This window comes from Acinonyx jubatus, chromosome E4, assembly GCF_027475565.1.
Source record: "Acinonyx jubatus isolate Ajub_Pintada_27869175 chromosome E4, VMU_Ajub_asm_v1.0, whole genome shotgun sequence".
Taxonomy (NCBI): domain Eukaryota; kingdom Metazoa; phylum Chordata; class Mammalia; order Carnivora; family Felidae; genus Acinonyx; species Acinonyx jubatus.
In genome coordinates this window covers 42205005-42230140 of record NC_069395.1, presented here as the reverse complement: position 1 = coordinate 42230140, position 25136 = coordinate 42205005, and the positions used below count along the sequence as shown (strand labels likewise).

At 43.4% G+C, this 25136-nt stretch overlaps 1 protein-coding gene across 6 annotated transcripts in view; it reads right to left on the bottom strand.

Annotated features, from left to right (window-relative positions):
- CACNA1E (calcium voltage-gated channel subunit alpha1 E) overlaps positions 1-25136 on the bottom strand; it is a 587464-nt gene that overhangs the window by 76270 nt on the left and 486058 nt on the right. For all 6 annotated transcript variants that reach the window (XM_053209404.1, XM_053209402.1, XM_053209403.1 and 3 more), the window contains 10 exons: positions 14970-15085; positions 10582-10635; positions 9636-9725; positions 7928-8137; positions 7078-7190; positions 5277-5389; positions 4793-4924; positions 4241-4313; positions 2077-2194; positions 214-281 (listed from right to left, as the gene is read on the bottom strand). In XM_053209404.1, the coding sequence (XP_053065379.1) occupies positions 214-281; positions 2077-2194; positions 4241-4313; positions 4793-4924; positions 5277-5389; positions 7078-7190; positions 7928-8137; positions 9636-9725; positions 10582-10635; positions 14970-15085 (1087 nt within the window). The remainder of the gene's footprint in view (positions 1-213; positions 282-2076; positions 2195-4240; positions 4314-4792; positions 4925-5276; positions 5390-7077; positions 7191-7927; positions 8138-9635; positions 9726-10581; positions 10636-14969; positions 15086-25136) is intronic.

Genomic DNA, 25136 nt, shown 5'->3' with positions numbered 1-25136 from the left:
AAGCCACTTCAGGTGAAATGACTAGAGCTACTAAGAACACACATCTTACTTAGCCTGCTCTGTTTTTCACATACTATACATTATTTCACTTGATCCTAACAATAATCCTGTGAGGTATGCAAAACAGATATATCATTCCCATTTCATCATCTACCCAGTTGATGAAGTGCCCAATGGCATTAGAGAACCATCAGATCCCCAGAGAATGCTTACCTTGGTCAGCTCTTGGGCATTGGCCAGATTGTCTACAGCAATGGCCAAGAACACATTCAGCAGTGTGTCTGGGGTGATGAGTTAAGGACGGGCGAGTAAGAAAAACAAAAGGCTTCAGCAAGACTGAGACGGCATCTCTAGGTCTTTCCTGCCTGGGATACCAGCAGGAACAGAAGTTACCCCAAAGCATTGATTAAGCAGGGGTTATGCAGCCCTGTCTGAAGGAGAATATATATTCCCTCTTCCACTTATCTTCTCTTTGCATAGGACAAAGAAATAGCTAAATCCAACCACTCAGGGGCCAAGGTGGAGTAAGGAGGCCTTTAGATAGCTATGGCCTCTCCTCATGGCTTACTGAATAGAGATCGGCTGAACATCATGACAACAGGGAGCTCAATGCAGGAGTTCATGTCTCCTTTCTGAGAGGCTGGAACTGAAGCCCACCTAGACCAATCCTACTACTCTGTTCTTAAAAATGAAAAGAAATGAGATTCCACAGCTCCATCACTGCTTGGTTCTCAATAATGGGATGCTAACTTATTTCTCTCATTCTTCTTATCTTGGAAGTCTTCCATATTTCATTTAACAAAAATGTTACAGAGCACACAAGGTCATTATAGAACCTATTTCTATTCCAAGCTCTAACCTCTGAAGTCCCAATTTTCCAACTCTTTTTGGGGTCCATGTGTTGTGGAACACAGAAGTGGTTCCAGCATAAAAGTCCAGGTCTAACTACCCTCAGAGTAATAGGAAAATCAAGGTGCCATTGTGACAAACTGACCTTCTGTTTCTGTGATGCACTGCATTAACTTTCTTTTTATGGGTTTCTCATGTTTGGTTCATAGTCTGCTCTGACCCCTAGAAATTTTCACAGCAGATAACTTAAAGGAGTATCTTCTCTCTGTGAGACTATGGGAAAAGCCAAAGTCCAGCTATATCACATGGCTCTCCTTTTTCACTCCACCAATCCCATTTTAAGGCAAATCTCATTCCCCCAAAACATTTAATGATTGTGTAGAAGTTCACAGTTTATAAGGTGCATCCAAAGAAATTATATCATTTACTATGCACAACAAAGGGGTAAATGCTGTCATCCTCCCCACAGATGTGAAAACTAGAAGTTCAGAGAGATTAAGGGACTTTCCCAAGGCCACACAGCTGGTAAACAGAATTGTTGGGATTAAAACATAAATCTTCCTAGTCTATATATTATGACCAGACATAGGTTTGGGAATTAAATGGACTCAATTTCCAGTCTCCCTTTATAATTTAATAATTGTTTGACTTTGGTCAAGTTAGTTCATCTAAGTCTTAAGGATTAGATGGTAAGGTAAGGATTAGATGAAATGGTACCTGTAAAACACTTAGTACAGGGTCTCATGAATAGCACAAATACAATAAATGTTGGCTATGCTTAGGAGTATTAGTATTAGTCATAGTACTAATATTTTTGAAAGCTTACTATGTGACCAGTCCTATTCTATATTAACATGTAATTAATTTATTAGTATTACAGTGTGGTCACTATTTCAGCCTACAGTTATCTTTGTCAACTCTTATTTTCCCCAGCTGATAGCATCTCCAACTGTTCAATGTAAGAGCCTCTTAAGTTATTATTTGTGTATGTTGTAGATATAGATAATACTTTATCTTCTTGTTTATATTTGTCTTCTTGACCCAACTACTGTACAATTTCCTTAAAATCAGAATCCTTATTTCTCTTAGTACACTGAACTATATCCACCCCAATGCTACCCTGATGCCCTAAAAAAACCCCATCCACCTCTACCACCATCACCACCCTCCTCAAATGCTGGTCCAGGCAGGCAAAGAGCACAAAGAGGAGCATCTTAAAAAGGATACAGTTTCCAAACAAGGTGAGCACAATGAAATAGATAGCTGACCACATGCCTGAGCTAACTCCACCCTGGGAGCGGATCCCATTGTACATAACCTCATTCCAGTCCTCACCTGTTAGGATCTAGGCAAAGCAAACAATAGGCAAGTCAGAGACCTGGGTTGGTTGAAAAAATGGGGCTAATGCAAAAAGGAAAATTCTCGCCTAGGTTTTTTCCATCTACCTCTTGCTTGGCTATTCTTCCAGGGAGAAAAATAAAGTCATTTTTATGAGCAATTCTAAACTTTCTTCTGATAAGGAAGAAAGGCATTGAAAAATAGAAAGAAAGCATCAAAAGGAAAGATTCTATTCCTCAGACTACAGACTCCCTCCATCTCCAGCTTTGCCAAGTCTATGGTAATCACACAGATCAAGTGGTCTGGTCACTACCAGACTATGCCAGGGGAGCCAAGTGCATAGTTCTTGAGATAGCAGCATTATTAGAAAGAGCCTTATGGGCTCCAGTTCTGGAAACCTGGGTTCTGGTTCAGCCTCAGATTCCAGCTAAACAGTGTTTTCTATAGCACTCGGCATTATTTATTTTTGAGTTTGCCCCCATGATTTAAAAATATTTTTTGTGGGGGGGGGGGATAGTGGGGGTGGGTGGAAAACATAATTCATTACATGGACACGTGGGTTAGAAGATGCTTCCAATTTTAGAAAACCATAAATGTGATATGACAGTTTTACTTCTTCCTTACCAATTTGGATGACTTTTACCTCTTTTTCTTGTCTGACTGCGGTGGCTAGGACTTCCAGTACTATGTAGGATAAAAGTGGTGCAAGTAGGCATTATCAACAATTGCTAAGCTATGGAGAGAGCCCAAATGTCCATCGATTGATGAATGGATAAAGAAGATGTGCTACATATATACAATGGAATATTACTCAACCATCAAAAAAAAGAAAATCTTGATTTTGCAATGATGTGGATGGAGCTAGAAGGTATTATGCTAAGTAAGACACATCAGAGAATGACAAATACCATATGATTTCACTCATCAACAAAACAGATGAACATGTGGTAGGGGGAGGAAAAAGAGGAGAGAGGGAAACAAACCACAAGAGACTCTTAACAATAGAGAACAAACTGAGGGTTGATGGAGGGAGGTGGGTGGGGGATGGGCTAGATGGTGATGGGTATTAGGGAGGGCACTTGTGATGAGCACTGGGTGTTGTATGTTAAGTGATGAATCACTGAATTTTCCTTCTAAAACCAATATTGCGCTGTATGTTGGCTAACTAAAATTTAAAAATAAGATAAAATAGGGGCGCCTGGGTGGTGCAGTCGGTTAAGCGTCCGACTTCAGCCAGGTCACGATCTCGCGGTCCGTGAGTTCGAGCCCTGCGTCGGGCTCTGGGCTGATGGCTCAGAGCCTGGAGCCTGTTTCCGATTCTCTGTCTCCCTCTCTCTCTGCCCCTCCCCCGTTCATGCTCTGTCTGTCTCTGTCCCAAAAATAAATAAACGTTGAAAAAAAAAATAAGATAAAATAAAATAAATAAAATAACAGTAAACATTAAAAAAAGTGGTGCAAGTAGACATCTTTGTCTTGTTCCTAGTCTTAGAGAAAAAGGTTTTAGCTTTTCACCACTGAGTATGATTTGGCTGTGGGTTTGTCATATATGGCCTTTATTATGTTGAGGTATGTTCCTCCTATATACACTTTGTTGAGAGTTTTATCATGAATGAATGTTAAATTTTGTTACATTCTTTTTCTGCATCTATTAAAATAATCATATGACTTTTATCCTTTATTTTGTTAATGTGGTATATCACATCAATTGATGTATGGATATCAAACCATCCTTGCATGCCTGGAATAAAGCCCACTTGATGGTGGTCATAAATACCGTAAGTTACTGAATGTCTTTGCCTTAATATCTCTTGCAAACTCACAAGTATGGGGAAAAGGCCAATCAGGTAGTTATAATAGGGCTCTTCCATTATTGGTAAGAACATAGCTACAGAAATTCTAGGAATTATTGTGTTGATAATTATTCAACAAGAATCCCAGTTGCCTGGGATGAGCCTGGAAAGGAAAAGTAGGATTCTATTAACATATCACCATTTTTCAGTGTGAGCTCCAAAAGATCTTACTTAACATTTTTACCTGCCAGTTGGCCTCATACCTGGAATACAGTCATGATGGCTGCCGGAAAGGTGTCAAAGTTTGCTGAAGGAGTCCCATCATTAAAGTTAAACCTGAGAAAGAAGTTCAGAGAGAAGAATAAAATGAAAATCTCACATACCAAGTTTTTCCCTTCCTGAGATTGTTCCCTTTTTATCACTTCTTTTACTCTTTCTCCACATCCTCTTCTTCCTTCATTTCTCCCTATTCAATGTAACTTATGAAGATGGCATTATTAGTGGCTATTACTGATGCACTGTGCACTTTGAAGGGCATGGATAATGAGATAGGGTTTGGGCTGACCCTGAGTTATAAGGCCCCATGCTGTACATTTCAGGGACAGTTCCCAAGAGAGGGGTCTTTTCCAGAACCAGAATCCTGTACAGTGTGAAAAGGTTAAAAACAGAGACCACCACACACACTCAGTGGTTGATGGGCCATGGAAAAAAGCAAACAAGATGATATCATGGTGATCAAATTAGAAACCCGAGTGCTCACAGGCTGAAGACTGGGTTTTGAGGCTCCTTTGGATGGAAAGTTCATTGGTGCTTACCTGCCTCCAAACAGCTGCATTCCTAGGAGAGCAAAGACAACGATGAAGAGGAAGAGGAGGAAGAGCAAACTGATGATAGACTTCATAGAACTCATCAAGGAGACCACCAGATTTCGCAGAGATGCCCAATACCTACAAAACCCAAACACTGTAGCAGTGAACACTGAATATAAACTTATCCCCAATCCAGCTGGGAATCTGCCTGGTGTATGAAATGTGCTGCATTTGTATATTTGTGTGAAGGAGAGATGTCAGCAACAATGAGGCTCCCCTTGGGAATGTGACATGGGATCTGGCATCATAGACACTTTTCTGGTTTGATATTTGGGGAAGGAGGAACTGAAGAATGGAGCGGGGACATGGTAGGGAAGGGGAACATATGGCGAGGGAGAACAGGGGATGGAAGGAAATATAATATAATAAGGGAGAGAGAAGCTTCCGCTCTCACAGGTGGTTGGGAAGAGTCCAGTTTATGATCACTTACTTGGTTATTTTAAATATTCTTAGAAGCCGGAGAGCTCGCAAGACACTGATTCCAAAAGATGTACCAGGTCTGAAGATTGCCCAGACCACTTCAAAGATACTGCCCACTGTGACCTAAAGAGCCAAACCCAGCCACAGTGAGGAGGAGGAGAAGAGCAGAGCCTGGCATTCAGCAGTCAGCACTTTTCATTGGGCTACAGTGAAATTGAAACTCTCCCCACCCCACCCGGCACAGTTCCAACAGGACTACCTATTTGTGAAGGCTGCCAAAGGAAAATGAGACTCTACTGCCTCCCTCCCCACTTCTCTCCACTCCTCTTCCTGACTTCAATCCTTCATGCTGGAGATTGGTTCACTGACTGCTGTTTTGTCCTTGGTGAAAACTACAAGAGCCAGTGTGCCTCTGCACAAATTTGATAGCCACAAGCGTTCTTACACAGTAACTCCTTGAACAGACAGACAAAAGATACTCAAAGCAAAGAAACAAATTTGAGTTAATGCAGGTTGCATCCCAATGTAAAAACCTCAGAGAACGTCCACATTCTCTCACCGTCCGAGAATTTAGCACTAACAAGAATCACTAACAAGAAGCACTAACAAGGTTCATTCACCTGTATGTGAAGCATCTTTTAGCCACACAGGTCCCATGTACCCCAATGTGACAGTACTACTTGGTGGCACAGAATCTGATTGCCGTGGGAAGGAGTAGTGTCAAATTAACATTTGGCTTTGTTTTCATTATATTTTCACTGAATGTCTACTATATTCTACACAGTGCTCTAGGACAAATAACAAAAATTAATCCTCACTGCAATGCTGAGAAGTATGTAGAGAGGGAATGGTCTTTCACTAGCTATGATGCCTGAAAATTGCCCGTACCCAGAAGCATATGTTCCAAGTTAAAATGCAGATTGGCAAGTGCTCAAAATCGTTAGCACATAACTGAAGATTTGGCAGGAACAGAAGTGGGCTTGGCAGAAAGAGAAGTGGTTCAGGAACCCAAAGTTTTGCAACCTAGTTCTGCTGCTAACTGGCTATGTGAACTTGCACACGATGTTCTCTATTTACTCATTTTCAAATGAGAAAGATAATTCCTGATATGTAATAGAGTGGTTAGGAGTCCCAAAAGCAGTGGAGGACAAAAATGTATGTCAAAACATCTTGAAGGCACACATTTATATATCAACACATTTATATATCAACAGTATTTAGGAAGTGAACACTGGATGAAATAGTCTATGTGGGAACTTGCTAATACAAGTGTGTGTGTGTGTGTGTGTGTGTGTGTATGTGCGTGTGTGTGTGTGTGTGTGTGTGTGCATGTTTGCATGACGGTATATCTAGGTAACTTTCCCAATTTTAAACTGAACTAAAAAATACACAAATATATAAGCTTCTCTCTCTCTCTTTTTTTTTTTCTTTTTTTTTTTTTTTTTACTGAACCACCTTCTGGAATCAGTTCCTTTGTTCTCTCTCAGGCTTCCCCCAAGACAATAAGTGGTTCAAAACTTACTATGGGTAGATCTGTCAAATTCATACAGCTATCCACTTAAGTGTGCACCATGGTATACGTGTTATACTTCAATAAAAACATTAAAAGTAAAAGAGCTTTAAAAAAACAAACAAACCAACCCTACAGTGGGAAGGATTCACTCATTCCTGACCTCCCTGTAGCTAACTTATTTCCCCTTTTATAAATTCTGATTTCAGTGCTTCATGCTGAGCAATGGAGCAAGCTGCTTATCTCAAACCATGGCATATCAACACGAAGCAGGAGGACAGGAGGGCTCCAAAGCACTTACCCCAAAATCAAAACAGTTGAATGAAGAGTGAAAGTAAAGTCGAGGCCCCATGCCATACATCTTCAAGGACATCTCCAAGAGGAACAGTCCCAGAAACAGAAATTCTGCATAGTCTGAAAGCATCAAAAGAAGAAGCCTTTGTTCCATAGATGGCATGGGCTCCTGCATGCCCCAGCCCGACACTCTCACCTACAGAGGAGCCCTCAACACCAGCAGGACCCATAACGCAAAGACATTCACTGACCGTGTCAGGTCAAAGCCAGGCAAAACCTGATGATATCTGCGTACACTCTGATCTGGGAGTCCCAAGCACACTCCGCATATTAGCTTTGCTCTTTTTCAACAGGTGGATTTGTCACTATCCTTTAAATGGTATACAGCTCTCAGGAGAGAAAGAAAGAGCTTTACCATGGCTTTGATGCAACAGCCAGATTCGACCTATACACACCCAGCTGTGACAGCATCCTGGATCTTCATTGACACTCAGTGGCAGCCTTACTCAGAGCTGACCTATAAGTTCCCTTATTGGTCTACTGGAAGTAACCATTGCCCTAAGAACTTTCTCCCCAGGACTTAGGTGACCAAACTCTCTACACCACTGAGCCTACACCATTGAGCCTAAGTGAAGGCTTTAAAGTACCCAAGGCTAACACTATCTTATTGACTTCTCCATAAGTTAGTGGTTCAATGATGAATGACAAGGGGAATGGTCATGTGATATCCCAACCCCTTGAGGACAACTCTAGCCTCCCTCACAGAACACTGCCAGGTCCAGTAGGATGCCTGCTCTCTTACATTCACATTCCAATTCGGCAGCACCTGTGACAGCCAGTAGTCACTATTCACTTACAGAGGAGATGGGTGAGCCACTGGGGCTGGTTGTGATGGACGATGGCCACACAGGCAGTGTTGAGAGCCACAAGGCTCAACACAATCCAGTAAAACACCTGGGATTTGACCATGTGGCGGATAGAGATGCGCAGAAGCCTTTCTTTGTGCCGGAAATAGGAGGCCCCATCCACCTTTGCACTTTTGATGCTGGCTCGGGCAAGAGGTGTGCCTAAGGGGAGACAAGTACAGAAGAAGAATGAGGCTGCACAACAGATCACCCTCCATGGCAAGGGGGCCTTCAAAGGGGGAGACGGACAGCTTCAGTTGGCTCAGTGACCACCATGTTGCAGGCCCAAGGAATCCCCTTGATATGGGCTAAGTGTTTCCATAGCAGAGATCCCTGGTTATCCTCACTGGACACTCTAAGTTTTAGGAAACCAAAAGATTCCCTGGGCATGACATGAAACATACATCCAGTGTTCTGAATCCTAACAGGATGATGTTTATGTTTTTTATAGATTAAGCTTCTTTCTGGCCTTTCCTTTTAAATATGCTTCAGGCATTGGAGTCAATTGGCTGCATTTGTGGTATTTCTACCACTGGCAGCCTAAAGCAGCAATGAGCTATGTACAACTCTTCTGCTTTTACCCTATGACCCAGCAATAGCACTGCTAGGAATTTACCCAAGGAATACAGGAATGCTGAAGCATAGAGGCATACATACCCCAATATTTACAGCGATGCTTTCAACGATAGCCAAATTATAGAAAGAGCCTAAATGTCCATCAACTGACGAATGGATAAAGATGTGGGGTGTGTGTGTGTGTGTGTGTGTGTGTGTGTGTGTGTGTAATGGAATGTTACTTGGCAATGAGAAAGAATGAAATCCTGCCATTTGCAGCAACGTGGATGGAACTGGAGGGTATCATGCTAAGTGAAACAAGTCAGTCAGATAAAGACAGATACTATATGTTTTCACTCATATGTGGATCTTGAACAACTTAACAGAAGACCAGGGGGAAGGGAAGGGGAGAAAAAGTTACTAACAGATAGGGAGGGAGGCAAACCATTAGAGACTCTTAAATACAGAAAACAAATGGAGGGTTGATGGGGGAGGTGAGGGAGAGGGGAAAGTGGGTGATGGGCGATGAGGAGGACACTTGTTGGGATGAGCACTGGGTGTTGTATGGAAGCCAATTTGATAGTATATATATATTTTTAAAAAGGTTGAAGTGAGACCCTTCCCTTTTTTGGGGGAGGTAAAATCTGCATTGACCAGAATGTCTGGGAACCTGGGATTGAAGAGGGTTTTTAAGGGTTGTCAGTAACAATCTGTTTAAACATCACATGGAAGTAGGTAGGTGCCACTGTGGCTAAGCAAATGATTCCAGGGTCTCAAATGGGGGTCACTAGAAGCATCAGGTCCTCAGGATCTTTTGAACAATATCCCAAAGTGGGTTCTCATTATCACATTTAGGACAGAAAGTATATATATATGTAAAAGGGATACATCTGACACACTTGAAGAATCTGGTTGGATTCTTAGCCCTCAACCCCATGGTCCATTTTTCTCTGCAACTCACTGTCATCTATTAGATTTCCAAGACTTTCTCTTTTTCTGGATTCTTTGGATTCTGTTCCTCTTTGTGGCGCTTCTCAAAAGACATGATCTTCCTTTACATAGAAGATTCAGACCAATAAAAGAAGATCTAACTGGTTCCACTCACCCACAGAGGAGATATCAACACAGTGCTCATCGCTGGAGTCTCGAGTCATGGCCTCTGTCCGGCTCCTTTTGATGGTTGCCCTTCGAAGCACTGTACCAGGGAAGGGGAAGTCCAGTGAAAGAACACAAGAACAATCAGATCATTCAGGTCAAAGCTGAGGACTGTGTGCCAGAGGCCTCTTGACATAGGCGACTGCCTTGAAACAGCTGAGCCATGGTTACAGAAATCACGAATGTCTATAGAAACATGACTCGTGTGCTCAGCAGCACCTTGAAACACATGTGCTCCAGAGTCCTTGCCAGACCCTATCTACATGCAGTCGTAAATAGGCACTCCATATCTATTTGTTCTGGTTCTTCATAAACAATACCACTTCCTGGGGCGCCTGGGTGGCTCAGTTGGTTAAGCGTCTGACTTCGGCTCAGGTCATGATCTCACAGTTCATGAGTTCAAGCCCCGCTTTGGGCTCTGTGCTGACAGCTCAAAGCCTGGAGCCTGCTTCAGATTCTGTATCTCCCTCTCCCTCTGCCCCTCCCTAGCTCATGCTCTATCTCTCTCTGTCTCTCAATAATAAATAAATGTTAAAAAAATAAAAAACAAAATAATGCCACTTCCTGCTAATGAAAGTGGTCCCAAGACGATCCCTGCAAATTTTCAAAGAAGATCCCTTTCCATGCCACTGGTTGTATGATGGTCTTTTCACTGCACAGTAGCAATCACACGCCCTAGAACAAAGCAGCTATTGGAGTTCATTTTCATCACTTCAAAAAGCATTTAAATCCATGACTCAATTCCCTTCATTTTAAAGCATGAGGGATTTTATGACAGAGAGACTTTCATTTCAAATCCCAGAGCACCACTCTTTTTATTTCTTTCTCTTTTGATCAAGAGATTGCCACAGCGTAAGAGGGTGCAAATGCAGTAAAGCGTTGGAGCACTTCCTTACCTTCTAAGGCTGATGTTCCAGCGTTTTTATTTTCTTCAGCAAGCATGACTTCCTCTATATGGAAATAAATGGTTTAGTAAATTATCTGTAAATGTCAAATTATTTCACAAGATGAAAAATCCTCTAGGGACAGCTGTGGCCCCAGGGCAACAGAGAGAGAGCAAAGAGTTCATAGCTCCATGCAAGCACCAGCTTCAGAAAGACATCAAGGGTCACAGAGGGAGCTCCCAAGTGCAGATGAGAACAGAAAGGAAGTTCTTGTAGTAAGGGGGCACTTGGAGGTTGACTGTTAAAATTCAGCCCTGTGTCGGGTAATATTTGTTGAGAGAAAGAACTTACCTCTTTCTAACCAAAATCTCCTAAACTGATAGCAATGAAAATTTTCCATTTCTATTTTTTTCCTTCTATCCAGGTTCTTTAAACTTTTTCTAGCAGTAGGCGCTTCCTTGGTTTTTCTTGTCGGCAGCACATACAAGGCATACCAGGGCAACATCTACTGCCTCGTTCAGGCGATAAAACCATGTTTTGAGCTCCAGCCAGTCTACTTCTTTGAGGAGGAGCAGCGGAAGATGCTAATGGCATCTTGTGGGCTTGCTTCCTCTTACCCCCACACTACAGTCTGCCTTGCTTGGGCAAAAGAGGCTCAGGTCTGTCGTGAATTTGGCCCTCTGATAGAACGAAAAGTAAATATCTGGTTTTTGTCCACCCTCCTGGCACAGAGCTCCAAAAACCCTTGGAATTTACTGTCTTTTGTATGCTAACTAGACAACTCAGTGTCAAAGACGCCTACATTACTTAAGGATCTGCACTGGTCACCAGAAAAACCAACCATATGATTAGGTTATAACTTTCAGCCTCATTCCCCCTCCCGGTTCCCATGATGGGAGAGAGGCTGGAGAATGCACAATCACCAATGCCCAATGATTTAATCAAGTATGTCTACATAATGGAATCTTCAGGAAAAACAACAACAACAACAACAACAACAACAACAACAAACCCTCCATGAGGGGGCTCAAGGAGCTTCGAAGTTAGTGAGTATGTCAAGGTGCTGGGAGAGTAACGTGCCTGAAAGGGGCATGGAGGGTCTGTGTCCCCCTCTACCCTCCACCTTACCCGAGGAATCTCTTCCATTTGGTTATTCCTGAGTTGGATCCTTTGTAATAAACTGGTGATAGGAAGTATAGCTTTCCTGAGTTCTGGAAATCATTCAAGGCATGATCAACCTGGAACCCTCTAAATTGGCAACTGAGTGGGTAAAAATGCAAGTCACTTCGGGACTCCACTTGTGGCTGGTGTGTGAAATGATGGCAGGCTTGTGGGACTGAGTCCCTAATCTGTGGGATCTGCACTAACTTCTGGTGGTGTTTAGTGTCAGAATTGAACTGGATTTCTGGATACCCAATTGGAGAACTGCAGGACTGGCCAGTGTTGGAATGCTGTGTCTGGTTGTCAGTATTTGGAAAAGAATCAAGCGGTTCCTTGGATTTTCCTCTTGACCTCCCCAGGAACAGTCCTGTATTCCAGGGAGGTGTCATCACTAGTGGGCTATCTTCTAGTAAGACCTGTTAGGATAAACCTCACTAGCATTCCTCCAAACTTACAAACTAGCCCTTCTGTCCCATATCTGACAGGATTCTGTGTCTCCATTGGGAGTGATGTGGATGAGTTTAATCCTCACCCCAACCTCAGCCGTAGGCAGGAAGCTGGAAGCTGGAAGCCATCAGTCCTTAAGATCCCAGCTGCTGGGGAAAAGCTTGCAGCAGGCTCTATTAAATGATGGTTTCATTTAAGCAATTGTAACAAGTAAAAGGACAAGCAGAAGAGGGTAAAGTCATTACCATAATTCCACCTGCATATAAAACTGAGAGCATATAATGTATTTCCCAGGGAGGGGAACATTTTGAAGCTCGGAGGGTACCACTCAGGATAACTATTATACCAAGGCATAAATGTTTAGCTTTCCTTTTTAGTACAGCCTCTGGCAAAACTTTAAGTTAACAGGTTAAATGTTATTGGTGAGATGCTCCTTTATGCAGACATAGAGGTTTTAAAGTCATTTACAGCACACGTTGTTCAGAGGACATCATTTAAAGATTAGGTACTCGTTAAAATACCTCATAGCAACATGAATGACCTCAGCCAGGGAGGCACATCTGCTCTGTACTGTGCCTGGGTGCTGGGTGGGCTAATCTGAGGACCCCCAAGGCAGAAGGAGGGCACGTGGTGCTGCTGAGTATCTCTGGGAAGTGCTTGAGGGCTCTGGATGTGCGGAAGCTGCCCCCACCTTCCCCCATAGCCTTTTGCCAAGTTCTCTCTCGAACTTGAGAGTCTCTTTCCAGGGAAATGTAACCCATATGTCTCTGATTCACTCACACCCCATTTGCAAAGGGAAGGGCCAGGAAGCCCAATCTGACGTTGCAGTGCGTCTTTTTTCTTAGAAGGAGAGAGCTGGCTTTGCCAACTGGAAGAAAGTGGAGCCTTGGAATTCTGCATGTATCTGAAAAGCAGAGCCACAAAGAACAGCGTCCTGTGCTGCCTGACCACGAGTCGGGTCATGGACAGGGCGGGCAACGTTCTTTGCCAGTTCTGCTGCCAGACTGCTCCCTGGGGTGGTCTGTCAGATGGCTCCTCCACCCAGGAAGCCAAGGACAGTGGGGAACTTCAAGCTGCCTGCCAGACCTGGAGACAAATCTGCTCAGTAAGGCTGAGTTAACATTCTGGAAAGGAGGAGAGGTTCACATTCACCCCTACCCGAGAACCTCGGAGGAGAAAGGGCAAATTGAAAGTACAGTCAGTGGGTATGGTACATGCTTCTAGAAGCAGCGAAGAAATGCGGGTGGTCCTAAATGGGAGGTGCTTATTGTCTGGCTTTGAAATGGCACTTTTAATCATACGTACTCTCTCATCCCTGACAGATGATCAAAAGTTGACTCCAGAGCTGAGACAGAGCTTTTTTGTCTTGGTGGGTAGAAGAGGAGTGCCATGGTGTCATTCCTAAGCTGCTATGGAAGAATAAGTCTCAGGCAACTAAGCATCAAATCATATTCCAAATTTTTCTGGAGATCTCACATCTGTGCTATGCTTTCTACCAAGAATAGAGGGGAAAAAATGCTGTCATGTGTATCTTTTTATTAAAATAAATTCCTCTTTGCTCAGGATGAAAATAAAGATATATAACACCAATGCGATGTAATCTTTAAAATAATAAGGAAAGCAAATGCATCCATTTTACTGACAGATATGGGGTGATCGATACCCCTTCATGAGCAGCTGAGCCACAGTCAAACTTGAAGCTGGTGGTTCTGTGGGTTAACAAAATCATGATAGGTTTGGACCTATCCTCAAGGCGGAGCCTCATAGCGAGGAACTGGTGATAGCTCAGGGAATAGGAATCACCAGTTCTCACCATCAGGTATTACCCGGCTCACCACAGTGGCCTTGCCATCGGTCCCCTGCTTCTGACCTTGCCCTCCTACAGTGTACTCTCAATGCAGCAGCCAAAGGGCCCCCTCAAAATCTTCAATCAGACCATGTCCCACCTCAGCTCCAAACCCTCCAATGGTTCTTGCATCACTAACAGCACAGCCCCGAACCCTTACAATGGCCCATAAGTTCTGCCCACTCCTCTCATCACTGGCCCCACCCTGTCTTCCTGCCCCTCTCCCTTTACTCATTCTTCCTTCTATTCCTGGAATATTCCTGGCTTGCTTCCACACTAGAGTCTTAGCACTGAGATATCCCCCTCAGACCTTCCCATGACTTACCACCTCAACTCCTTCAAGTCTCTCCCCAAAAGGGTCTCCCTGATCTCCCTATTTCAAAACACAACCTACCCTACACCCCATAACCCTACCTTGATCTGTTTTCCATGGTACTTGTCACCTTCTTACAAGTTATTCATTTATTATTTTGTTTATCCCTGCCTTCTCCAATAGAGGGGAATGGGCTTCACATGAAAGGGGCTTTGGTAAGCTGGTGGTCTGTTTGGTTCATTGCTGTATCTCGAGTACCTAGGACAGCGGCTGGCACAAAGCAAGTGCTCAAATATTTGTGGAATGAATGGACTGTTGTTGCTGCTGCTGGTGGTCATTATAATTATCAGCAGTAGTGTACAATGTCACCCACCCAACCCAGCTCCAGGAGCTAGCTATGTTACCTTTCACTCAGTTCACCTTGCTAAACTGTGAGCCTCGTGAAGGTGTTCGGTAGAAGAATAGGAACAGTTAGTCCCGAGGAAGAAAGAGGGACCAGCATGGAGCCCACAAAGCCGGTGAGGCATCCAGAGCTACTCTCTGCTCTGGCCAAGGCTGCTCCTGTGAATGGAGGCACCGGGGGTGCTCAGGGGGACGTCTACACTGATGTCTGTGTAGCCCGCCAGGCCTCACCTGCTTTGTCTATCCAGGCGCGGTACCCATTCAGCTCACGCTCAATCTGCTGCTGCCGCCGCAATTTCATGAAAGCTCTCCGGTTCTCCACTCTCTCTCTCTCTTTGGCAAATTCCCTGTGGATGAGAAGGATGAGATTCATAAGCAGTGAACTGGGGTAGTGCCGTGACTAAAAGGAAGGGTGAAGCAAGTAGGAGCAAGAGAGTGTTTGAGCAGGTGACTCTCTATGCCCCATTTCCCCTTTCCTTTGTTCCAGGCTGCAACTATCACCTCCTTAAAATGCTGTTCAGAAACATACTTTGTTCGGCCTCACTCAAGAAGCTTTCCCAGATCATTTTCATCCCAGTCATCACTAACACCCTCTGCTTGCTGTATTTTAAAAGGTACTTTCTTAGTCAGGTGACAAACTAGGGTTCAAAATGCTATGTTCTGTTTCCCCAGCTACAACATAAGGCCATTAACCCTCCTGAGGGGCACACCTACCCTTTATGCTTTTAGTAACAACAGTGATTAATCTATATGGACCAACTATGTGCCAGCCCTGTATGAAGTTTTTCATACCCATGGACTCTAATTTAATCCATTACAGTCACCATGTGAAGTAATAAGTACTATTAAAATTCCTACTTAACTGATGGGGAAACCAAGGATTAGAGAAGGGAAGTAACTTGCTGGGATCTAAAGTCTAACCATAGTGCCGTGCTTCCTCTGGCATCCTGCATCTTGTGACACTCTATAAGGGCTGCCACTGAAGACCACTGACACCAATGCCTTGAAGGACTGAGTGCTGTGTGAAGATGGCTAGTGGAGGTTAAATAGGAAAGGGAAGGACACGGGAAGGGCACCTGGCTCCAAAAGAAAGAGAGTAGGAAGATGTGAGGGATATGAGAGGAGATAATGAGATAGATGGAAAGCCAAGGTCAGGGTCAGGGAGAAGACACAGTCCACTGACAGGTGCAAGGGACCAGAGCTACTCTGTGGCACAAGATGAAGAAAAGCCTAAACCCCTGGGTGGCGGGGGGGGGGGAGGGGGGAGGAGAGGGTGGGTGGCGTGGAAAGGGAAAAGAGACACAAGGGCTTCCTGGTAGAGAGGAAGATGAGCAAATTCAATGGCTGAGCAAATGGGGTTAAAGAAATATTCATTTGTTAATAGGCCTCTCTAGCAACCACCTCTACCAACGCCCTTCTCATCAAACACTCCTCCAGGCTACAATGCCCTTAGTAGTGTAGTGCCTCTCCAGCCTCGGCTCAGGCATGCTCCCTACTACCTGGAAGCTGTTGCCCTTAGCCAAGGTGCTCCCCACAACTAGAGAGCTTCAGCCTGACAATGAGGGAGCCCAGCACCCACTGTAAAAAGTTGTATTTCGAAGGAAAGTTGCTTTGCTTTAAGAATGACGTAAGCTGTCTCCGGGTGTCATCATCTTCTCTGTTCTCACGTATCAGAACTCAGCCGCTCAGCTGCTGAGGGGCCACACTGGGGGCTTAACAATAAAAGCATATGAAGAAACAACTATGGCAAGGGCACATTAGACTATGAATGCAGAATTTGTGAGGATGACCCAAGAGTGCTTGGTCTGAGCAAGGCTATACTTTGCTGATCTAAGATAGCTTCTTGAAGATCTTGGGCAATCAGCTCCAGCCTTGGTAACAGTGACACTTTTGTTTTGAAGTTTATTTTAATTCCAACTAGCATACAGTGTCATATTAGTTTCTGGTGTTTCCATACAAATGTTAGAATTGTTTGTTCTGTCTCTGTGAAAAATGCTGTTGGTATTTTGATAGGGATTTCATTAAATCTGTAGATTACTTTGGGTAGTATAGACATTTTAACAGTATTTGTTCTCCCAATCCGTGAGCATGGAATGTCTCTCTATTTCTTTTTGTCCTCTTCAACTTCTTGCATCAATGTTTCATAGTTTTCAGAGGCCAGGTCTTTCACCTCATTTGTTAAGTTTATTCCTAGGTATGGTATTATTTTCGGTGCAATTGTATATGGGATTGTTCTCTTACTTTCTCTTTCTGTTATTTCATTATTAATGTATAGAAATGCAATGGATATCGGTATATTGGTTTTGTATCCTGGGACTTTACTGAATTCACTGATCAGTTCTAGTAGTTTCTTGAGGGAGTCTTGAGGGTGTTCTGTATATAGCATCAGGTCATCTGCAAATAGTGAAAGTTTTACTTCTTCCTTACCAATTTCCATGACTTTGATTTCTTGTTCTTGTCTGACTTCTGTGGCTAGGGCTTCCAGTAGTAAGTTGAATAAAACTTTACATCTGTAAAGGTGTCACTTACAGGCAGTGATGAGTCGTGCAGAGGCCCCATGAAGATCATCTTGCCCATCAACACCAGGCCCCATTCCATAGCAACATGCTCCAGCCACACGGGGCTTTTACTTTTGCACTAGTACCTGGACGTCAGCTCCCAGTTTGGCTAAGCTGTCTCTCCCCAGTACCAACTTGTATAAAGGTACACCTCAACTAAATTTGCACTTTATTCCTTTCACCTCCTCTTGCCTGGAACAACAGTGTGATTGATCTATCATTGATTTCGAGTATGTTATTTCTCTAAAAAAATTTTTTTTCTTAGCGTGTATTTATTATTGAGAGACAGAGAGAGACAAAGCATGAGCATGGGAGGGGCAGAGAGAGGAGGAGACACAGAATCTGAAGCAGGCTCTGGGCTCTAAGCTGTCAGCACAGAGCAGGATGCAGGGCTTGAACCCACAAATCACGAGATCATGACTTGAGCTGAAGTTGGATGCTCAACCGACTAAGCCACACAGGCGCCCCAGTGAATATGTTATTTCTTTATTGGTTTATTAACAGAAATTATCCTGTGTACTATTGGCTTGTCAAATTCCTGCAGTGAACTTTCGTTAAATAAATTGCTGGAAAAGTCAAACTCAGTCTCTGAGCGTAATTTTTCTTCCAAAATAAAACATTGTTCATATCCAGGGAGGAAGAAACCAGCCAGGGGTTGAGGGATGTGTCACAGCCCCAAGGCAGAGGAAGAGGAGGCACCTCATTCACCCTCTCCTACCAAGATAGATGGATTCCTTGGCACAGACACCTTATCATGGTCATGGTCAGGCTGGGGGCATGGGAATAAGGCATATTAAAAGGAGAAATTGTGAGCTTGTCTTCAGGTTCAGATGGTTCTATCAACACTGTTTTGGGGGAATGGAGAGGGAGACAGTCAAAATGAAGAGTCCAGGGCCATTGAGAGTCAGAATAACAGAATACAAGCCGTGGGGCACCGCCTTTCCTTGCCTTCTTCCCTGGATGTCAACAATTAGAAAGAAACAAGGGGTTGGATTGGTTCATGGTAACACCATCATCTATCAAGGTTTTTACCTTTGGCTCTTTGTTTTCTTTCTATCCTTCCTGTCCAATTAGTGTGCCATGTTCTGTTGGTTCTATCTTCAAAACAGCACTTGGATCAATCTTTCCTCTTTGTCCTAACTGCCTTTGTCCAGGACCTCATCATTTTATGCCTGGATTATTGCAATAGCACTTACATGGTCTCTCAACCACCTGTTTCTCTTCTCTTCATTTTATCCATCTCACTCACTCTTTCTAAAACACACATTAGATCTGATCACTTCTAAACCTAAAACAATAATCACAGTGAGTAGCATTTGTGAGGCCCTTTCTAGTTTCTGAGCACCTTCATACATTTTGCTAATATTTTTTTATAATCACTCTGAGAAGAAGGTGGAACAGGTATTTTTGTCCTCAATTTAAAAGTTAAACGGGGCGCCTGAGTGGCTTAGTCAGTTGAGCATCTGACTTTGGCTCAGGTCATGATCTCATGGTTCACAGGTTTGAGCCCCACGTCGGGCTCTGTGCTGACAGCTGGAGCTCGGAGCCTGCTTCAGATTCTATGTCTCCCTCTCTCTCTGCCCCTCCCCCACTTGCTCACTCTCTCACTCTCGTGCTCTCTCAAAAAAAAAAAAAGAAAAGAAAAGAAAAGAAAAGAAAAGAAAAGTTAAACAACTTGTGATAATTTAAGTAAGAAGCAGATCCAGGATTGGACCCTAAGCCTGTCTGCTCTAAGAGCCCAAGCTCTTCATGCGGCACACATGTCTCCCTAGTCCAATGGCATATTTATATGCTGTTTTCTTTATTGTTTCAGATGTATGTGTCTTGATTTTTCAAATACACTCTAGGGATCCGGGAAGGTTTAACAAGGAGGTAATATTTTGAGGAAGACCTTGAAAAAAGGAGGATTTAAACAGGCTATGAGCAGAGGAACACAATAATCCTGTAGCATCGAGGATAAGCATTATTACCAACATCACCATTTTCTAGCTCAGAGCACTAAATCTAAGGAGAGTTAAGTGGCCCTGTGAGAGAGCAAGCATCCAAGGACACAGAGTCACTAAGAGGAACCATGACCCTCAGATCCTATACATTCCATTTTCTTTCTATTCTTCCCCTGCTCCTCCACAGCCTCCTCCACCCTCTGCTAAATGAAGTACAAACACTTAACATGACCTTCACGGTTTTTCACAGCCTGATCCTAACCTTTCCTCCAAACCTCACCTCCCAACATTCCCACCCGCCCACCTGCCTGCAGTCACCACGGCCATGCTCCAGCGGCAGCACCCGTCTTCCTGTTCTGGAGAATGCAGTATGGCTATCAAGGCTTGGTCCACACTGTTTCTCTTCTTATCTGCCCAATTCTGTCAAAATCCTTCTCCAAGGCCAGTGTGAAATGTCACTTCTTCTGTTCAGCTTTCCTCTCCTCTCCCTCTCTCCCTTTCCCAGTCTCCAGCCTCCATTCTTTCTTTCCTCTGTGCCTTTACAGTTCATCTCACAGCCAGGCTTCACTGTGGTAAGCTGTACATGTGACTGCCTCTCCCTCTATGTGAGCCTCTTGTGAAAATATTCCATGTCTTACTCAACTCTGTATCCTCCCAGACTAGACTAGGCCTGGCACATGGTATATGTCCAATAGATTTCTTTGTTAATTAAAAATATCCAGGCTGACTTGGAGAGCATACTGATAGCTCTACCCTGGTTCCCAAAGGCTCAAATGAAGAAACGTTCCGTCTCTGCACTGACTCAAAGGGAGGCAGGTGAACAAGCCAGAGAGCAGCAGTTGCCAGGTAACTCCTGGATGCTGCCACCACTGTTCCTTTGTTCATCTCCACGAAGATCTCCGTAGAATTAGTGTACGAAGTACACAGTGTGTCACTTCTACCTGGCCCCCATAATGACCACATACCTTGATTTTCCGTGAAGGAGACCAACAAACCCCAGTCTAGCCTCCTTGCATGTTTGGCAGTTTCCTGGCTCCGGGTCTCTTCAGCCGGCTTTCCTGCTCTCCTCTACTGTCACTGCAGGTCCCTGTGTCCTCTCACCCTTCCACCTAGCCCCTTGGCAGTGCTCAAGGGTCCAGAGCCCAATAAAACTGCCCTGGTCTTTTAAAGAAGCCTCTTGGCTAAAAGCAGTAAAGCAAAGAATCTGCACCATTGGGGATACTTCCTGAGCAGCCCCTGTGTCAGTGGACAAAGAAGGGTTGGGTAGGGGGAGGGTTCTGTACTATGTTTATCAAGGGGACTTTTCTGTTTTCTCTTTCCACTGGGAGCCTAGAGCAGAGAGTATGGCACCAGTGTCTTTCATAAAATCTCTCACCCCTCCTTTGCTGTCATACTTGTGCCCTGGCTTATCTCTCTGACTAGTCTACAGGCTTCACAAGGCCAAGCAGAACCTACATCATATCACATTCCAACAAGGCCCTATGAAGCTGGATCCGAGGCTTGGCATTACAGTAGGTTCCACAGATTATGGAAGTTAAATATAAAGAACAGCTAATATTCACATAACACATTTGTGAAAATTTTAATTTACAAATCACTTGCATGTAAACCATTTCATTTATATATGTAAAAACTCTGGGAGATTCAGAAAGGTTCTTGCCCAAGATCACCTAATTAGCAGAAGGCAGGGTCAGAATTCAAGCTAGGCTGTTTCCACAATGCCTCAGCTGTCTTCCATGCTATCTAGAACTCAACATTAAAAGTCTACAAAAGAGATTTAGTTTCAGCTTAAGGTCAAAGAAAATAAGGACATAAAAACAGTTTTTTTTGTTGTTTTGTTTTGCTTTTTCTAAAAGGACTATCTTTTTAATTGAGAGAACAGCACAAAAATCCATTGCTCTGTGTTGGGTTAATAAAGACCCAGTATAAAACTCATAGCATTAGTCAAGCTAGTGATGTACTGCTTGATCTTGTGTCCATAATATAGCCATTATTTATTTATGCATATTACATTCTAGAGAGAACAGGGACAGACAAGATTCAGTTCTATTACCTGTCAAAAATAGGTATCTATTCTGACCTTAGATCCAATGTGTCCACCATTCTCATTGCATATATATGTGGCTGGCCCCAAGGGAAGGGAAGCATGCCCCTCCACTGATCTCCTCTCTTCCCTGAAGACCTGAGTACTCTCTCTCTCCTTTTCACAGAGGATCCTGGAATTATTTGGATGATGATACTTTTGCAAAGATAAAGTATATGGCTGCTACCTTACTTAGCCATCCAGATGACCACTGCCAAAGAGTGACCCTCCAAATATCTCATTTTATTTAATTCCTTTGAATCAAGCAACAGGAAGTTTAAAAGGAGGAAATATGGCTTATAAAAGAGTGCTCATGACCCCTCAGCCCTTTTTGTATTGGCCTGTGGCTTAAGGTAAGAGGATGGGTAAATTACTCCTCTTCATTTGCTCCATCTGGCAGCAGCACCCACAGATGTCACAGAACTTAAGACAGGATGCATCTAGACTCCAGAATCCCAAACAGGGGGAACAAAAATAAGTCCCATGTGATATAGCAGAAATACTATCAGGTCTATCCTCAGAGATAGGTTTCTAGGTAACTTCTGTGCTAATAAACTGGGCAGTAACCTCTCTGCTTCAATTTCCCTGTCAATCATTAGAAAGTCACAAAAAACCCTCTGCTCGTGACCAAGAACAGGAATAAATCTGGTTACTCTGGTAGTCCTGACTGGGTTCTTGGAAGAGACTATATAATAGTAAAAATCCAAATGCTGTTTCGTTAGAGATACTTCTACCCAATTCTGCTATCCATAGTTTTTAGTTATTACCACCCCCCCTTACTTTGTGCAAGACAATAACTTGCAGTTCCCCCCTATGATAGCTCTCACCTAGATGAAAGTGAGTTGAAGCTAAGCATGGATGAGCCTCTATTCTATTTGTCAGCTAGGTATGCAAGGTTTGAGTTTCTAAATTTCAGTTATGGGAACTAAGAAGAAAGCTGATCTCCTTGTTCTGCTTGGTTAAATACTATTTTCAGTCTAGTCAGTGAATTTGCATTTGTGACTGCTTTTGTTTTCTAGCACTTTATATGAGAGGCATAATTTGTAAAAATCAACAATTCCTATATAGCCAATTATTTACAAATTATTCACAATTAGTTGAAGTAGAAGGATTATATAGATAATCTCAGACAAGGTATAACACCTAAAATATTTGTCATGTGTGACTGGTGGGTGGTGTATAGGAAGAAAGCAGAGTTGTCTTTTAAATCATATTTAGGTTAATATTAAAATGATTTCCCTTTATGAACTCACACATCTATAAAGGAGCCACTGCCTCAGATAATTCACAAAGTGCTAATCTGTATATTGATACATTAAAGTGGCTGGTTTTGATCCATGGGGTGTTGGGAGGATGCCTGGTCGTTCACATTGCTAGAATTTATCATGAGGTGACTGACTAACTCATGGGGACTAACTCTTGGGAGGTTCAGTGAAGCCTTGCTGTAGCCTGAAATTCCTGCCCGTGTTGGGTCACCTCAGAGTCACAGGGCACCTGGACAGATATCTGTTTACCTAGTGAGGAAAACATTCTGGTGACAAGAAGCTGTGACAAGAAACACTCTGTTGGAGGACTCTGGCTTCTGTTTTAGCCTCTAGCTCCAGACCCCTCCTCCTGATTCAGTACACACAGGGAGCTTTGTTTACTGATGCTGAGGCCTTTTGCTGCTGTCATGGCAACCAAAAGGAAGACAAAGCCCTCCAGGATGGGCTGGCCTGTGTGACTCAAAGATCTGTTTACCCACACTCCTGTACACACTTGTACACTTCATCACACACACACTGGCACAAATACACGCATGCTCACACCGGCACAGAGAAGTATATGCAGACACTTTGCCAAGCACACTAATGGCCACATAGTCATATTCCTATTACTCTTCAGAGACCACATTTTCAAAATGCTTCACTGCTCCCAAAGGAACTTGGCCAGTCTTCTGCAAGACGTTTGCTTTAGGAGGAGGAATTTGGGTTAGACACCAAGAAAAGCCTCTTCGACCCTATATATTCTGAAACTAAGAGAAATTGGGGGAAGTCAGATAGGCAATTGTGTGTTGGCTGTGGTTTCATTTCAGTCTCATTGGAACGAGGGCTAGAAGATGGAGGGTAAAACAGCTTTTGGTTGTTCTTAAGACTCTGGGGAAGTTTTTCTCCCATTTTTGAGAGAAGCAAACACAGCCCAGAGAAGGTAAACACCTTACTGAAGGTCACACAGTTCAGCTATATTTTAGTTCTTTATGCCTTATCCCTTGACTTATTCCAGAAAGGATTTAAGGAGCCTTACACTGCTAATAAATATAGGCCAGAGCAGTGCCCAATTCTCTAAATGCCATCCAATGTTGACTCCAATAAGCAGGATGGATGTGAGTCCAGAAGGGTAAGGGATGCTTAACTCAGGTGCTGTCTCATACCATGTCACTCTTCCTCAGAGATCAGGAGCTTTGGGAGGGCTCCTCCAATGAGAAGAAGTCCTTCTTTAAGGCAAATACATTGCCTTACACAGAACGCGGCATCCCACCCCTACTCCTCCACCCTACACCCACAGCAATGAAACAAAGGCCATGGGTCTCACAGACCAGAATATCAGGTGGGGTATGCCCAACAAATTAATTCTCCAAGTCTTGCCTTTGACATGCAAGGAGACCGAGGTACAGATGGGTCAGATGGCTTGCCAGTCCAAGGCCTACAGCACGTGATGGCTCGTCTGGACACTTGGATCTCTGGATTCCAAAGCCAGTGCATACCACATCTTCATGACATTTCAGTCATGAGAAATCAAAGAGGCATATTCTTTTAGGATCTTGGGGAATGTGTGGTCTTTTTACTTTTTTCCTTTCTCTTCTCTATATTGAAATTTCATTTATTTGTTTGAGTAGATGCGGGGGAAGGCCTGGCAATGAACAGAAAGGGGATAATGAAGAAGCTGGAATATGTTTTCTGCTTTGCTTTTTAACCTTGAAGTTGGTATAATGCAGACCATTGGAGCATAATAATTAAAAGCTCTGAAACTGAACCAAACTGGATTTGAATCCTGCCTACATCGGGGTGTGATCTGGGGCAAGTTAACATCTGAATCTTCAGTTTATTCATTTGTAAAATAGGAATAAATACCATACCTGTCTCAAAGCATTGTGAGTATTAAATTAAATAATAGAGGGAAAACGCAAAGTATAGTATCTAGTACAGAGTAGGTGTTTTCAAGTGCCTATTTGAAGTATCACTGACACTCCTGAGAAAGTATCATAATACATATAACGTATTACATCAAGGCCTTCATCCATCTACCCATCCATCCATCCATCCATCCATCCATCCATCCATCCATCCATTCAACCATCTACACATATTCTTTCTGCCTCCAAAATATGACTGAGTGCCTGCCATGTGGTTGGCATTATTTTAGAATATGGGATACTACAGCAACCATAAAAGCAGAAATCTTTGCCTTCGTGGAACTTACATTCTAGTGGAGAAGACACACAATAAACAACATAAATAAGCAATATAAAGTATGTTATAAGCTTCTAAGTGCTAAGGGGGAAGATAAGGCATGGAAGAGAAATAGTAAATATGGGGAGGAGGTCTGGGATTTGGGGTAGAGTGGCCAGGGAAGCCCAGGCCTGAGAAATGACTTCAGAGGCATGAGGGAGTGAGCCAAGCAGGTATCCAAGGGAGAGCATTCCAGGAGAGGCAATAGCCAGGGCAAAGCTGTGAGGTAGGGAACATCCTGGAGGACAGTTCCAAAAACAGAAAGGGGCCAATATGGCTTGAAGTGGACTGAATAAACAGAACAATAATGAGATGAGGTCAGAGTG